The following is a 16,929-nucleotide window of genomic DNA, read 5'->3' as shown; positions in this document are numbered from 1 at the left end:
GTCCTTGCCTAGCTCATAGGAGACCCTGGGTTAGATTTCACAGCACTGAAAACAAACAAAAAACTGTGTCTGCATTTTAATTTTCCTAATATAGGTCTCTTTTCTAATAAAGAACTATTCTGTTTTTTGCAAGAAAGTTCATACGGTGTTCTCTGAAATAGCAAAAAAAAAAAAAAAAAAAAAAAAAAGCCAATCTGACCATCCATCAATAGGAATCTTTTTAACCCTTAATTCTCTGAAAAATTATTTTATTTTTATGTATTGTTATTATTATTGTTGTTGCTATTTTGCAGTGCTGAGGACGAACCCAGGGCCTCTTCACACATTCTAAGCAAGTGCTTTACTACTAAGCAACATGCTCAGCCCTGGGAACGATTTTTTTTAATATTTATTTTTTAGTTGTAGTTGGACACAATATCTTTATTTTATTTATTTATTTTTATGTGATGCTGAGGATTGAACCCAGCAGCTTGCATGTGCTAGGCAAGCGCTCTACCGCTGAACCACAACCCCAGCCCCACCCTCCGCAATGATTTTTTAATCAACTTAGTTCATAATGCAATGCACAAATCTATCCTTTCTTGGATAGATTTCAAATATTATCATTTAATATCTCCATCTATAGCCTTTTCACAACTATGAATAAGTACAAACACTCCAAATAGGGGAAAGACTCATTCACACAATTGGTTTGTTAATTTCAGAAAGTTGTGACTTTTTGTCTCCCACAATGGCTTCGCTGAATTGTGAAATGCCTTATTTAGTTTACTATGGTTCAGCAATGGCTTTCAGAAATGCCAGTATGTATGATTTGTCTCTTCACTCAAGGAGAATCTGTATCCCTAGGAGGGTTCACATCAGCCAAAAGACTGATATGTGATATCAGAATATCAATTTATTTTCCTTTTTTGTATGTGGACATGCATGCACAACACAAGTGCACATGCGTGTGGTAATGGGGATTGAACCCAGGAGTACTTTACCACTGGACCAAATACCAACCCTATTTATTTCTTATTTTGAAACAAGGGGGGGACTATGAGGAACACAATTATAACCCAGAAATTTACTGTTGAGCATGGAATTCATTACATTTAGCTAAGATATATTCACAAGAATTTAAGGACCACAATGGCAAGGATGTTTGTCTGATTTTTCCACTGCTGTAATTTCAGAGACTATAACACCTGACACAATAATAATCTGTTAAATGAATGAATGAATAAAAGACAATGACGTTCATCTCCATAATATACATATACTCGTTTTAAGGTTGAACTACTGGAGGGTTGGGAATATAACTCAGAGTTACTCAGCATGCATGAAGCCATGGGTTCAATTCCCAGCACAAAAAGAGGAGGAGGAGGAGGAAGAGGAAAAAATTCAACTACTAGAGTTCTTGCATCAGAGAATTTCTCCAAGACAGTGCTGGTTGAGTGGTGCCAATTTTGGTCACTGGGGTTCTTTTATTCTATGTTTCCAGGTCGGACCTAGGAGACATCTTTAGTTGCCTGCCCTAGAACCACTCCCTTCTAATTCCTTCCTAACAGAAACCCAATTGTATTCTGAGTAGTAATGTGCCCAACTTAAAAGTATCATAATCACTCTTGACCAAACATAGCATCTCCCTTCACCATTATTGGATAGTCATTTTCCAAATCTTCTTTGCAGCCATGCATAGTCATACTACCTACAACTATCCAATGAGATGAGATAAGACTTCCAAGGCATTCCAGGAAATTTCTTCCCAAATAAAGACAGAGCACTGAATTGGGGATAGTTCAGTGCTCAAGCACTTGCCTAGCAAGCATGAGGCCCTGAATTTGATCTGCAACACTGTGGAGGGTGGTGTGGGGACACAGCCTCATTAGGAGAAAGATTTTTGCTCTTGATCATACCTTCCTGTAATGTGCTGGTGTGAGGACCTGATGCTTGGAGTTATCCCAGCTCTCCTATGATTATGAGATGAGTTGAGGATGGCTAGCAGAGTTGAAGGGTTTAAAATCCTTAAGAACACAATTAATCACTAAACAAGCCCTGGAACTGGCTACCTCTGGGCTTCTCATTGTAAGTAGGGTATTCTGTTAGCTGTAATCAAAAGCATTCCTGCTAAGTGAAATAAACCAATCCCCAAAAAACAAAGGCCAAATGGTCTCTCTGATATGCAGATGCTGACTCACAATGAATGGGGGAAGACAATAGAATGAATCAGACAACATAACTTTCATATATGAATACACGACCAGTGTAATTCCACTTCATGTACAACCACAAAAGTGGAAAGTTAAACTCAATGTATGTATACATCAAAATACATTCTACTATACATAACTAAAAAGAACAAATTAAAAAATTTTTTTTTAATTTTTAAAAAAGACAAAAGCTGGGCTGAGGTTGTGGCTCAGTGATAGAGTGCTTGCCTAGCATGTGTGAGGCACTGGGTTTGATTTTCAGCACCACATAAAAATAAATAAATAAAATAAAGTCATTGTTGCCATCTACACTTAAAAAAATATTTTTTTAAAAAACAAACAAAAACCTTTCTAACTTGACAAGTTCATTATAAGAGAGTATACCTTCTCTCCCCCCCCAATGTGTGTGTGTGTGTGTGTGTGTGTGTGTGTGTGTGTGTCTCTCTCTCTCTCTCCTGAGGATTGAACCCAGGGATACTTTACAACTGAACGATAACCTCAGTGCTTTTTATTTTTTATTTTGAGACAGGTCTTGCTAAATTGCTTATGGCCTCATTAAGTTGCTGAGGCTGGCCTCCAAATTGCCATCTTCCTGCCTCAGCCTCCCAAATCACTGGGATTACAGACATGAGCAACCATACCCAGTTTATACCTTCTCTTTTTTAGGTACGCTAATACTGTTTAAAGTCAAACATTAACTGGCTTGGAATACATTTTGAATATCCTTGTTTGATACATTATCTGTTGATTTTAAGTTTCATTTTCAGAGAGTGTCCTAATTATACTCATTTCCAGTTTCTCTTCCCAAATCATGCAACTGCCCCAACTGTGATAGCACAGTACTTCAGGTCCTTTCCCAGTGCTCCTCCTTTGCTTGATCTGTTATCTCTTTCAGATCTTTCCACATTTCATCTGTTATCATGATAAAAAGAACTGATTTCATTTGCTGGATTAGTTAGAAGTGGCTGATTTTATCATCAACAAAAGCTAGAGAATTTCATTTGTGGGAGTCTGATTATCATGTTTTAGTTTATCTCATTTCAATTAACTGGTAATTACATGATATTTTAGGTTTTACCTTTGGTGATTTTTAACCTGGTAGGTTGTAAGATAGCAGTAATAAGAGTAGTGTTTTTTTGCCCCACCTGTTGTATTGTTTGTTTTGTGGTTTAACCCAGTGGCATTCAACCACTGAGCTATACCCCCAGCCTTTTTAAAAAATTTTTACCATGTAACAAGGTCTTGCTAAGTTGCTGAGGCTGGCCTGGAACTTACAATGCTCCTGCATCAGTCTCCGAAATCACTGAGATTACAGGCATGCACCATCATGCCCAGCTTTGGTGTGGTGTTCTTTGTGTTTTCTTATGCTGCTTTGGGTTCATTGAGCTTCTTGGTCATTATTGGTTTACATTTTTCACTGAATGTGGAACATTTTGAGGATTGTATTTCATTAATATATATTACTGAAGGTAAATGAAGCATGCTTATCCAATAGCACAGCTCTTAAACTACTTTTTGTTTTTAACCATGACTAGATAAGGAAAGAAAATTTGAGAAATTGTGCTATCTACTGTGCTGCACCATAATAACTGCACAATTTCTCCCTATCTGGTACAACAAAAAAAATCTGTAAAAAGGATAAAAGTTATGTTAACTAATAAGTTCAACACCATAGTCTTTTTGACATTTTCTCCTACTTCATCTTTCCTTAAACATTTTTCTTTAAAAAAAAATCTGCAACACATGCCTGTAATCCCAGTAGCTCCAGAGGCTGAAGCAGGAGGATCGTAAGTCCAAGGCAGCCTTGGCAACTTAGTGAGGCACTAAGCAACTTAGTGAAACTTGTCTCAAAAATTTTAAAAAGGGCTGGGGACATGGATCTGTGGTTAAGCAACCCTGGGTTCAATCCCTGGTACCAAAAAAATCTGCAACTGTGGTTTGTGGTGGATGTTAATCAGATTATGGATGAAGCCCACTTTTCAAGTGAGACATGGCTGTAAACAGTTTGCCCTAGGTCATGTGTTCTGAGACTTTTTTTTTTTTTTTTTTGCAGCACTGGGGATTAAACTCAGGGCTTACAGGATATAAAGCGAGCACTCTATCTCTAGGCTACAACCCCAGCCCAAGTAAATATGGTCTGGATTGGATCTTGTTCATATGATGCCTGGTCAGACAGAAGACAAAAAATAAATAAATAAATAAACAACTAAAAGCAAATAGCAGAAAGATCAGTAGAGTGAGTAGAGGGAAGGGAACAGGGGCAAGGGAGGAGGAGAAGGAAAGGGGAAGTGCTGGGAACTGAATTCGAGCAGATTATATTCCATGCTTTTATAATTATATATAAATGAACCCTAATCCTAATGTTATGTATTTAACTAAGAAAGACAAATAAGCCACATGTCGTGGCACATGCCTGTAATCCCAGTTACTTGGGAGACTGAGGCAGGAGGTTGGCAAGTTCAAGGCCAGCTGGAGCAATTTAGCAAGACCCTATCTCAAAATAAAAAATAAAAAGAGCTAGGGGTGTAGCTCAGTGGTATAGCACCCCCAAGTTCAATCCCTATTGCTGGAAAAAAAAAATCCTTGCTTTTTCTGCCACATAAATATACTCAGCTCACCTTCTGAAAGTACTTACTGAGTCCACTACTCTTTTGCCTCATGACAGAAAATTGGCATGTTTTGAGTCAATTCCTTTGATCGAAAAATCCATACTCCCAATAAGATGATGAGTGTGTATTCTATCTATGAGGAAAGAACATAAATGAAGAACTGTGGACTGTTTTCAAAGTATGGAGATGGCTCTCATCTCAAAAAGAATAATAGTATTGTGGTAACCAGATTCATCAACTAGATGTTCAGAGAATAATTTCCCTTAAGCAGAAAGCCCTAGGGGCTCTATTCTCCTTCTGTGAAAGAGTGTGGACACACGCAGCTTCCTGCAGCCTCACTAGGTGGCAGGCATCTCCTAGTAAGCTGATTGTCTGCCTATCTTGATCTGTAGGCATTTCTGATCAATGTTGCCTACTTATCAGTTTAATTCTTGGGTTGCAGTTGGGGACATAAGACAGAGGAAGAAGCTGGAAAGACTGGAACTGTCAAAAGTATTCCCTATTGTAATTAAAACAAGGCATGTGTGGGGCGAGGGGCATAGCTCAATGGTACATACAAGACCCTAGGTTCAATCTTCAGCATCATGAATAATAACAATAACAGTAAATAAGGCATGTACTCATAAAATTTAATTTGTGAAAAGTAGACCAAATGTTTTTTTTTAAAGAGAGAGTGAGAGAGGAGAGAGAGAGAGAGAGAGAATTTTTAATATTTATTTTTTAGTTCTCGGCGGACACAACATCTTTGTTGGTATGTGGTGCTGAGGATCGAACCCGGGCCGCACGCATGCCAGGCGAGCGCGCTACCGCTGAGCCACATCTCCAGCCCCAAATGTTTAGATTATTTACAATTTTTTGCATGGGCTCCAGTCTTAGGATGGTATTTAATACAATGTCTATTTTTACATTTATCATTTTTTGCCAGAAGATCTATGCAGGCTGTAATTGCACAGTGATATAGTAAAAGGTGTCTTGACTAAGTTAGGAGACCTCAGTCATATTTGTGATTCTGCCCCTGTCAGCTGAGTAATCTTGGACTAGTACTTTATCCACTCTAGGTTTCAGTTTTAAGTAGTCAATAAGGACTGTGGATTAGAGAATCACCAACTTTCTATGCTAGGATGATAGAAATCTCAACAGTAGAGGTTGAGCACATTGGAAGGAAAAAATCCCTTATGCTTCCAGATTATATTCATCCAGATCAGCTTTATTTAAAAGGCTGATTTTACTCCTAATTTTTTCTGACTGTAGTATTAAATGTACAATTAATTTTTTTGGAATAGAGCAACACATATTTTAGTTTAATAGAATCCAGATGAGAAAGTTGGATATATATTTAAAAGTAAGTAATAATATATGGAAATTAAAACTAAATGAAATTTAATCTGTAAAGTGCCAAGCAAAGCATACCACTGTGTTAGCTTTTCATCACTGTAATCAAAATACCTGACAAGAACAACTTAGAGAAGCAAAGATTTATTTTGGCTCATGGTTCCAGGGGATTCAGTCCATGATTAACTGGCTCCAAGGCAGAAACATCAGGGTGGAAGGGTATGGTGGGGTAAGTTCTCAGCTCATGGCAGCCAGGAAAGACAGAAAGAGAGAGAAAGGACCAGGGACAGATATAGTCTCTAAGGCCATGCCCCCAATTACGTACTTCCTCCAACCATGTCCCATCTGCCTATAGTTTTCACCACCTCCCAGTAAGTCCATTAAAATTATTAATTCATGAATAGATTAATCCACTGATGAGGTCAGAACCCTCATGATCCAATCTTTTCGCCTTTAAACACTGCTGCATTGCCCGGCACGTGAGCTTTGGGGGGATATTCCAAATACAAACTATAATATGATTCATGATAAGAAATGCTAGTTGCTAGGGTCTGGGGGTTGTGGCTCAGTGGTAGAGTATTTATCTAGCAGGCACAAGATCCTGAATTTGATCCCTAGCACTCACCGCAAAAACTAAAAAATAAAAGAAATGCTAGTTGTACATCTTTCTTCCTCTGTTACAGCACTCATCTATAATTAATCTTTGAGAGATCTTAAAATGTATTACAAATCTCTCAATCTTAGGGTCCTGTGTCCCTTTTTGATCTTCCTGCACTCTTTTGCTACTTCTATCATCTTTCCAAGCAGAGTAACTCACCTGCACATTCTCCACCTCCAGGAGGAATTCTCAGGCAATAGCCTCCGGGGTAGTCAGCCGACTCTGCCAAACATCACTCACATCAGAGCCAGAACAAGGGGCTGGGTGGAGTTTACTCTCTAGCATTTCCTTCTTTGAAGTATCCTCTATTTTCCTGTATTCTCTGTTAGTACTTAATTGCCAGTTTGCAAATGGTACAAAGATTGGTAAGCTGGATTTTGAACTTTAAAATCTATTGCATGTACCCAGAGGCCACAGGGAAAAGTGGGGGTGTCTTATATTCAGAGATTCACAGGCAATTATTTTCTATGATCTTCTTACTGAATAGCCTCCATAACCAGATTCAAAGAACTGGTCCTTTTAGGATGCCTAAGGATGGTTGACTGCATTCTTAAGCACTTATGAGGAGTTAGAGCCTTGATTCCTGAACTGATTGATGAGCAGTAGTCTTCCCTTAGGACACTGCACAGAGAGAGAGAGGGGAAGGACAGCTTAGAGGAGGTAGGTCACATTGAATGGGTTAAAAACTGTATCACAGTTCTGACTGTACCTGTTCTTTTGCTCCAGGAGGCTGAATACCTTCTAGCCATAACTAGAAACTTATGGGCTTGTAATATTAAACTGTACATCCCCAGACAACTGGTATAATGTTGTATGAGTCTATTTTTTTTAGTTGTAGATAAATACCTTTATTTTGTTTATTTATTTTTGTATGTGGTACTGAGGATCAAACCCAGTGCCTCACACATGTTATGCAAGTGCTCTACCCCTGAGCCACAACCCCAGCCCCTGTATGAGTCAATTTTTAATCACTATAATGAAATACCTAAGAAAGGCTACTTTATTTATAAAAAAGACTTATTTAGCTCACAGTTGTAGAGACTGAAAGTCCAAACACCAGGTTCTGGCAAGGATCCCCCTTGGCTACATTACACTGTGGCAGGAATGCATATGTATCTATGAGTTTGTGCAATTTCTCTCCCTCTTCTTATGCAGTTCACCAGAATTCAACCATGGAGGCTCCACTCTAATGACCTAATCTAATCTGATAATTTTCTAAAGGCCCCACTTGTAAACACCATCATCAGATTAAGTTTCCATCTTCTTAATGGCATTAACATAAGATTTTGGCAATTCAACTCCTGCATGAGTTTGGGGGGACAAAGCATATTCAAGCCATAGCATATGCCATATTTATTTCAGTATTCTTCAGCCAATTTCTGATAGACTTTAATAAGTATTTGTTAAATGCTGAATTATAAGTTGGCTTTTATTACCCTTTAAAAGTATGGCAGACAGACTCCAGGGTGGCCTCCATGGTAGCCTCCGTGGTGCTGCCTCCTGGTGCTCATGTCTTTGCGTAGTCCTCTCACGTTCAGTGTGGGTGAGATGTGTGACTTGCTTCTAATAGAATATGGTGTTAGGTGATAGGATGTCATTCTCAGAATTATGGTACATTATGTAAGACTCTATTTGGCAGATAAAAGCAATAAAAGTAGACAAACTGGACTACATCAAACTTAAAGACTTCTGCATATCAAAAGAAAAAATCAACAGAGTAAAAAGGCAACTTATAGAATAGAAGAAAATATTTGCATACCATATAGCTGTAGGCAAAAAGAAAATAAAAACAAAAATGACAAGTGCTGGTGAGAATGGGGAGAAATTGGAATCTTTGTATACTCTTGATGGGAATATAAAATGGTGTAGCCATTATGGAAAACAGTATGGAAAATCTTCAAAAAAAATAAAATAAAAATTGAACTATCATGTGATCCCACAATTACATTTCTAGGTAAACATCAAAGAGAACTGACTCAGTGGTAGAGTGCTTGCCTAGCATGCATGAGGCCCTGAGTTGAATCTCTTGTACCACAAAAACAAAACAACAACAATTGAGCAAGGCAGGGTAGTACACCCAGCAACTCAACCCAAGAGGCTAAAGCAGAAGGATTTTAAGTTTGAGGACATCCTCAGAAACTTAGCAAGATCCTTCTCAAAATAAAAAATAAAAAGGGCTGCTGGTATGGCCCACTGTTCGAGTGCCTTGGGTTCAATCTCCAGTAACACCACCACCACCCACCCACCCCACCCCACCCCCGCAAAAAAAAAAAAACATTGAAAACAGGATCTTGAGTATAATTGTATTCCCATGTTCACAGCAACATTACATAGTTAAATGTCCATTGATGGTCCAGTGGATAAAGTAAATGTGGCACATATACACAATAGAATATTATTAAACCTTAAAAAGGAAGGAAATTTTGTCCCATGCTACAACATGCACAAACCTTAAAGAAGGACATGAAATAAATCAATTTCCAAAAGAAATTCTGCATGATTCCACCTACAGGAGGAAAGTAGTTCAAACTCCTAGAAACAGAAAGTAGAATGTAGCTACCAGAAGTTGGAAGAAGGGAAAATGGGGAGCCATTGTTCCTAGATACAGAGGTTCAGTTTCAATAGAAAGTAGAATGTAGCTACCAAAAGCTGGAGGGAGAAAAAATAGGTGCCACTGTTCCTGGATATAGTTTCAGTTCTGCAAGATAAGAATGTTCCTGAGAGCTGTTATACAACAATGTATATATAGTTGTTATGGTTTAGATATGAGGTATTCTCCAAAAATTCATGTGTGAGACAATGCAAGAAAGTTTAGAGGTGAAATGTTTAGATTAGGAGAGTTACAGCCTAATCAGTGGATTAATCCACTGGTATGGATTAACTGGAAGGTAACAGTAGGCAGATAGGGTATGGCTGTAGGAGGTAAGTCACTGGGGGCATGCCTTTATATTTGTTCCTATGAATGGAATTATTTCTCTGCTTCCTGTTGCCATTGTCTGAGCTTCTTTCCTCCTTCTTGCCCTTCCACCATGAAGTTCTACCTCACCTTAGGCCCAGAGTTATGGAGTTGGTTGACCATTGACTGAATATCTGAAACCTTGGAGCCAAAATAAACTCTATTCCTCCTCTACATTGTTCTTGTCAGGTCTTTTGGTCACAGCAATAAAAAATATGATTAAAACAATAGTTAACACTACTATACTACATACTTTAAAATGGTTAAAATGAGCTGGACACAGTGGCTCATGCCTGTAATCACAGCAATCTGTGAACTGAGGCAGGAGTATTTCAAGTTCAAGTCCTGCCTGGGCAACTTAATGAGACCCTCTATCAAATTTTTTGAAGAGTTGGGGATGTAGCTCAGAAGTAGAATATTCCAGGGTTCAATCCCCACTACTGGGGAAAATAGGTTAAGATGATAACTTTGTTATGTATTTTCTACCACAATAAAAAAATTAGATTATATCTTGCTAGTTTATAAATGGCATTTCTGGGTAAGGCTATGTGGCAAGGAAATATAGGCAGCCTCTATAAACTACAGTGCTCTCAACAAAGAAGCCAAGGTCCTCAGTCAAGAAATGAATTCTGTCACCTGGTGTGGTGGCTCATGTTTGTAACCCCAGTGAGTAGGGAGGCTGAGGCAGAAGGATAGCAGGTTTGAGGCTAGCCTGGGTAACTTAGCAAGACCCTTTCTCAAAATAAAAAAATATAAAGTGCTGAGCATGTATCTCAGTGATAGAGTTCTTGCCTAGCATGTACCAAACTCTGGATTAAATCCCCAGTACTGAAAAAAAGTGAATTCTGTCAATATCAACAACTTGAGTGAATTTGGAAGTAAGAGTTCTCCTCATAATAACATAGAAGAGCTGACACCTTGAGTAGAAGACCCACTCAGTCATGACTGGACTCCTGACCCACAAAGACTAAGATAAGTGTGTGTTATTTTAAGCCACTCAATTCATGATAATATGTAATGTGGCAGTAAATAATCAATATAAAAGAGATTGTATAAACCAATCTGTTTTCAAATAACTGACTTCTAATGGCATGGTCTTAGTGAGAAGAACCTTTTGGGCCTTGACCTTTGTGGAACCTTGAAATAAAAAGTGTTCATAATTGAGAGCAATGGCTCTCTGAGCATTGGCCAATAAAACCAGTCTTAAGTCATCAATATTTATCATTCTATCACTTCCTAGCTTTGACAATTTTGTAACCCCTGTGGGTCTCAGTTTTTCCCAACTGTAAAGGCAGAACTACCATTACCCACAAGAAGATATTTGTAAGGATCAAACAAGACAATTAATGCAAAACACATAGGCCACACTGCCTCAGCAATTTTTCTTACTCCTATTCTCCCCCTATTCTGTTCTCTTTCTCACAAAGATTAAATTCTGTTGTAGTAAACTATAAACACATCTCTAAAAGTAAACTTTATACCTTGAGGGCTGGTGGCAAAGCTTGGTGATCCCTTATAACCCCCAAGTACCTCACACAAGACTCAACAAATACTTGTTGATCTGTTGACCCTTTAATCAAATAAAAGTTTTTCAAATGCTACCATAATCACTATTCTAAAAAATTAAGCAACTCAAATTAAAAATGCTTTTGTTTTTGCTTCAACGAGGCAGCTATCATTAGTTAGTGCTTATTCATGGAGGTCTGATTTACTGCTATCAGTAAATACAACAAACTCTCTTAAGTGCTCTGGCATTTTAGACAGAAGCAGAAGAGGAAAGGGCTTATAGTCACACACGAGGTATAGTCTGAGGTGTATGTAGCCCATGGTGTCAGGAGTAACACAGGTAGATGAGAACCAATGCTATTTTTAAAGATATTTGAAAAAGATATTTCATAAACTTCCATGTTGACCCACTGTGCATGGAATCCCAGGAGGGTAGGGAGGGTAACAGAGAATATACTTCTACTTTCTTTTCTACATGCAAGATATTGTGAGCAAAGGCAGAGTCACTCATTCAATATTAGGGGTGGTCATTTGGTGATAGTTCAACCCTTCCTTCTACAGAATGCAGATGCTCCAGGCCCCTTTTATGTTTTCTCTCACAGCAAAAATCATCATTTGATCTATCAAGGAACCCAGGTAGGACATCAAAGCAGGCCCTCAGCAGGATCTGTATGGAAAAGTGGGTGTAAAATAAATGTCATTCCTCATAGGCTTGAATACTTGTTCCAGCATGTATAATCCAGACTATACTCTAATCCAACTGTTGTCAAATATTTCTATCTCAGGGCATTTAAAAAATATTGAGGAATTCAAAGAGCTTACCTTCAAAAATCCTAGGAAATATAATACACAAGCATGTATTCTTTTAGTCATCAGAGTGATAACATCATCACACATCCTGTAAATATATCATTATTTCAAAAGCAGAAGGTTAAAGGAAATAAGAGAAACACGGAGGATGGGACTATAACTGGCAATGGAAGCCAGGAGATGGTCACATATTATGAAGAAAAAAAAAACTTGCAAACCCCAAAGACCTGTAAGCAATAAAATAAATCCTTCAAAAAATTTTAAGATGAATTAAAAACTCACTTAGATAAGCAAACTGAAACAGTTTAACAAAAGCAAACCTTTGGACCTGGCACAGTGGTACACCCCTGTAATCCCAGCAGCTTGGGAGGCTGAAACAGGAGGATGGAAAGTTCAAGGCCAGCCTTAGCAATTTAGAAAGGCCCTAAGCAACTTATCAAGACCCTGTCTCAAAATAAAAATTTAAAAAGGGCTGAGTACATGTAGCTCAGTAGTTGAGTGCCTCTGGGTTCAGTCCCTAGGAGAAAAACAAAACAAAAAAAGCAGACCATCTCTAAAGAAAATTATGGAGAATGTACCTGAGCCAGAGGGCAGTGTTGCCACAGGAGGATGAGAAATTTAAGAAGGAAATAAGAAGGAAAAAAGATAAAGAAAATATTTTTTAAAGATTTCTTTTTTGTTGTAGATGGACACAATACCTTTATTTTGTTTATTTTTTTAAATTTATTTTAGTTGTAGATGGACCCAATACCTTTATTTATTTATTTTTATGTGATGCTGAGGATCGAACCCAGTGCCTCACACATGCTAAGCGAGCACTCTACCACCAAGCTACAGCCCCAGCTCCAAAGAAAACATTTCAACTTTAAAACTTACAAGTATAAGGGACAGAAATTATTGAGAAAGCCAAAGAGATTACCTTATGTAATTTTAGAAAACACCATATACAAGCACACATTCCTTTAGTCACCAGCAAGATGACATCATCACACTTTAGGTTACCTCTGGAAAATTCCAGAAAAAGTGGAAAAGACAAGTGACTTCAGGACTCACAGCTGCCCGGATTCTTCTCCCACCAACAAAGAAGCCAGGGCAAGCCACAAAGGGAATTCTCCTTTACATTTTACGATGGTCACTCGGGGTCTCCCGAACAACCAGGTTGGGTTTCCGGGAAGGCTCCGAGAAGCGCCACTAGAGGGCGCTACTAGAGAATCCCAGCGCGGACCTCACCACCCCCACCCGTGCTCACGCTTCCGATTCTCACGGGCGCCGGAAAAGGGCGGTGTCCGGATATGAGGGCGGTGCGCCGAGGGGTCGCGACTTCATTGGATGAGCTGCCTCTGTCTCACAGACCGGGGCGGGGCTTCTTCGCTCTAAAAAGTAGGGTCTCGCCCCTGCTCCGTTGCGCTGCTCGCAGTTGCAACTGTGCTGAAGGATTTTTATCACTTGTCGAGGTTCGTCGGGTCATGGTGCCAGCCTGACTGAAAAGAGGACGCTCCCGGGAGACGAATGAGGAACCACCTCCTCCTGCTGTTCAAGTACAGGGGCCTAGTCCGCAAAGGGAAGAAAAGCAAAAGACGAAAATGGCTAAATTCGTGATCCGCCCTGCCACCGCTGCCGACTGTAGTGACATCCTGCGGCTGATCAAGGTAGTGGGAGGCCTGAGTTCGACCTGGGGTAGTGGGTTGGAACAGCTCCGTTTCTGGGGAAGTCGGCGCCGGTTCCCCTTTCCCCTTCTGCCTCTTGAGCCGGGCAGGATTCCCGCAACCACTTAGCTGTGCCTGCCCGTTCCTTCCCTCTGAGCTGGTGGTACTGGGGCCTTATTTTCCTTTCTGTTTCTCTTTCTTCTATGTACATCACCCCAGGAACTGGCTAAATATGAATACATGGAAGACCAAGTAATATTAACTGAAAAAGGTAATGCAACAGTGGCGGGGGATGGGACAAGCGTTCGGTACCTGTCACCTCCAGAGGCCCACACTGTCTCTGCTGACCCTTCTTGCAGATCTGCTAGAGGATGGTTTCGGAGAGCACCCCTTCTACCACTGCCTGGTTGCAGAAGTGCCCAAGGAACACTGGACTCCGGAAGGTAACCCCTCACCCAATCCAGAAGCCAGAGAGACCAAGTGTTGCATAAAATGTAGTGTCTGATGTGTAGAACCCTTGACTACACAGGCTGAAGTTACTGAGAAGTTGACCGGAAATAATAGCCAGCCAGTATTCAAATTACTGAGGAAAGAAAATTGATGTACTGCACTTTATAATAGGGAGGGTTAAAGGAGCTGTTTAAGTAAGTATCAAAGTGCTGTGGAGGCCCGGAAGAGTTAGGTATAATGTCATTTGTTGTAATTCAGTTTCATAAAATGGTTCTTGTTTGACCCTAATATAACCTTTTTTATAATTGTGTTAAATCACATTTTTTTCTTTAATTTGTCCCAATCTTCAGGTTACAGTCTCTAGCTTCGCCATGTACATGGCCCTTCCGTGTACATGGATGGGCGGGGAGGTAACTAAAAGATCCTTTACACAATAAACTAGATGATCATGATAAATGAGGTAAGGTCCTATTATCACACACTTAAAACACGGTAGATCAGAAGCTCTTTACTCGCTTCCTGTCTGTTTGCAAAGAAATATAAAATGGCTAGAAAGTTTAATTTGAAACCTTTGCCTCCATTTGGAATTATAGACACCCCTTATGAGGGAGTCACAAGCTTTTTTTTTTTTTTTGCTGGCCCCTGTTGACTGGTCAGAAGACAGCTGAAAGGGGAAGTTGGGTGGGTGGGTGCTTTCTCAAGTTTTTTTTTTTTTCTGGCATCCATTCCCCAAGCCAGAAGAAATGAGCAGAAAACATAAGGGACAAGGTGTTTTTTGGTTTTGTTTTTGTTTTTTTTAAGAGGCATAGGAATATTACATAATACCTGTTTCTGGGCACTGCTGCTTCTTCTGGCTTAAAAACTGGGGAGAGCAAATTGAAAATATATAAATTGGAAGGCAAGTTCTGAAATTAAACATCATACTTTTGGCCTGATGTTCTGACAAGGAAGCAAGAGTTGGTAAACTACAAATATTTACTATTCTGAACTGCCGTGTAAACCCAACTTATTCCCAAGTCACATACCAGTATATCATTAGGTTGTGAATAATGTGTGTGTTTAGTTTAAGACCATAGCACTTTTGCTCTGGCAAGTAATGAAAGCATTCTCACTTCCTGAGTGAGGTCCAGCAGACTGCAGAGTAGCCAATCTGGTTGTAGACTGGCTTCAACTAGCTTTCATAATGTGTGCTTTTTGCAAATACATGTCTGAGAACAGTGAGATCATCCAACAGTGGCCTGGACTGCACTAGCATAAAAGTCAGGAGACAGTCCAGTTCAGTGGCTACTTGTTTCCATAGTATATGCATGTATATTTCTTTGAAACCTATGATAGACTTCTGATTCTGCCACTACAGCTTTAATGGATTATTTTTCTTCTCCACATCTCATGTGATATTCTTATTACAGGACACAGCATTGTTGGTTTTGCCATGTACTATTTTACCTATGACCCATGGATTGGAAAATTACTGTATCTTGAAGACTTCTTCGTGATGAGTGATTATAGAGGTAAGGTTAAATTTAGGGGAAAGTGTCTAAGGAGAAATTAGGGAAGTAAGTCCTTACAATGACTTTTAAAATTATTCTTCTCTTTCTTTTAGGCTTTGGTATAGGATCAGAAATTTTGAAGAATCTAAGCCAGGTATGTCCTAGTTTTGGGTTTCCAGTTTGTAAGGGTTACAAGATTGTTGTAGTGACTGAATCAAAATCAAGTTTTGGATAGCAGGTGAGATGTCACGGAGTTTGTGTTTTCTCTCCCTTATAATAGGTTGCCATGAAGCGTCGCTGCAGCAGCATGCACTTCTTGGTAGCAGAATGGAATGAACCATCTATCAACTTCTACAAAAAAAGAGGTGCTTCTGATCTGTCCAGTGAAGAGGGATGGAGACTCTTTAAGATTGACAAGGAGTACTTGATAAAAATGGCAGCAGAGGAGTGAGGAGTGCTGGTGTAGATGATGACAACCTCCATTCTATTTTAGAATAAATTCTCAACTTATCTTGCTTTCTATCCTATTTGTAGTAAAATAATAGAATGAGCACCATTCCAAAGCTTTATTACCAGTGGCGTTGTTGCATGTTTGAAATGTGGTCTGTTTAAAATGGCAATCATATGCAGTTCGGAGTCAGATTTCTCCTTGAACATCTTTTGATAAACAGTGAGGTGGTGTGATCTTAATATATATGAAAAAAACTTCATTCTTGTGAGTCATTTAAATGTGTACAATGTACACACTGGTACTTAGAGTTTCTGTTTTGATTCTTTTTTAATAAACTACTCTTTGATTTAATTGCTTGGTGTAAGTACTTTTACTAATCCTTATACATTTTTTGTTGCTATAAAGTGTGAAATAAAAATGGCCGGGACTGGGGTTGTGGCTCAGTGGAAGAACACTAGCCTAGCATGTGGGGGGCACTGGGTTCAATCCTTAGCACCACATAAAAATAAACAAACATAGGCATTCTGTCCATCTACAACTATAATTTTTTTAAATGACCAACATCAAAGTCTGGAATGAAGCTAGTTGAATTCCAAAGCATGTAACAATATTTTACTATGTTGATGACACCATATACTTCATCTGACAAAATTTTCAAGAGCTGAGAAACCAGGTTAAAAACTGAAGCCCATAATCAGTCAGGCCACTGTTACACAAGGAAAACATGGATTTGATATTATGAAACATTGAAAATAAGAAAAAATATCAACACCATTCCCTACCCACCAATAAGACGCTGGGATTAAACCCAGGGTTCTGTGTGCTAGGG

The 16,929-nt window shown here is 39.2% G+C and overlaps 1 protein-coding gene across 1 annotated transcript; it reads left to right on the top strand.

Moving 5' to 3' along the window:
• The first annotated feature begins 13,427 nt into the window (after window positions 1-13,427).
• On the top strand, window positions 13,428-16,451 carry Sat1 (spermidine/spermine N1-acetyltransferase 1). The gene is made up of 6 exons (XM_026401366.1): window positions 13,428-13,712; window positions 13,929-13,980; window positions 14,069-14,152; window positions 15,569-15,670; window positions 15,763-15,803; window positions 15,930-16,451. Exons 1-6 carry the CDS (start codon window positions 13,647-13,649, stop codon window positions 16,098-16,100), a joined length of 516 nt encoding a protein of 171 aa, XP_026257151.1. The 5' UTR covers window positions 13,428-13,646; the 3' UTR covers window positions 16,101-16,451.
• Window positions 16,452-16,929: the final 478 nt, after the last annotated feature.

The sequence above is a fragment of the Urocitellus parryii genome, chromosome X (genome assembly GCF_045843805.1).
Source record: "Urocitellus parryii isolate mUroPar1 chromosome X, mUroPar1.hap1, whole genome shotgun sequence".
NCBI lineage: Eukaryota > Metazoa > Chordata > Mammalia > Rodentia > Sciuridae > Urocitellus > Urocitellus parryii.
This window is presented reverse-complemented; position numbering and strand designations above follow the sequence as displayed.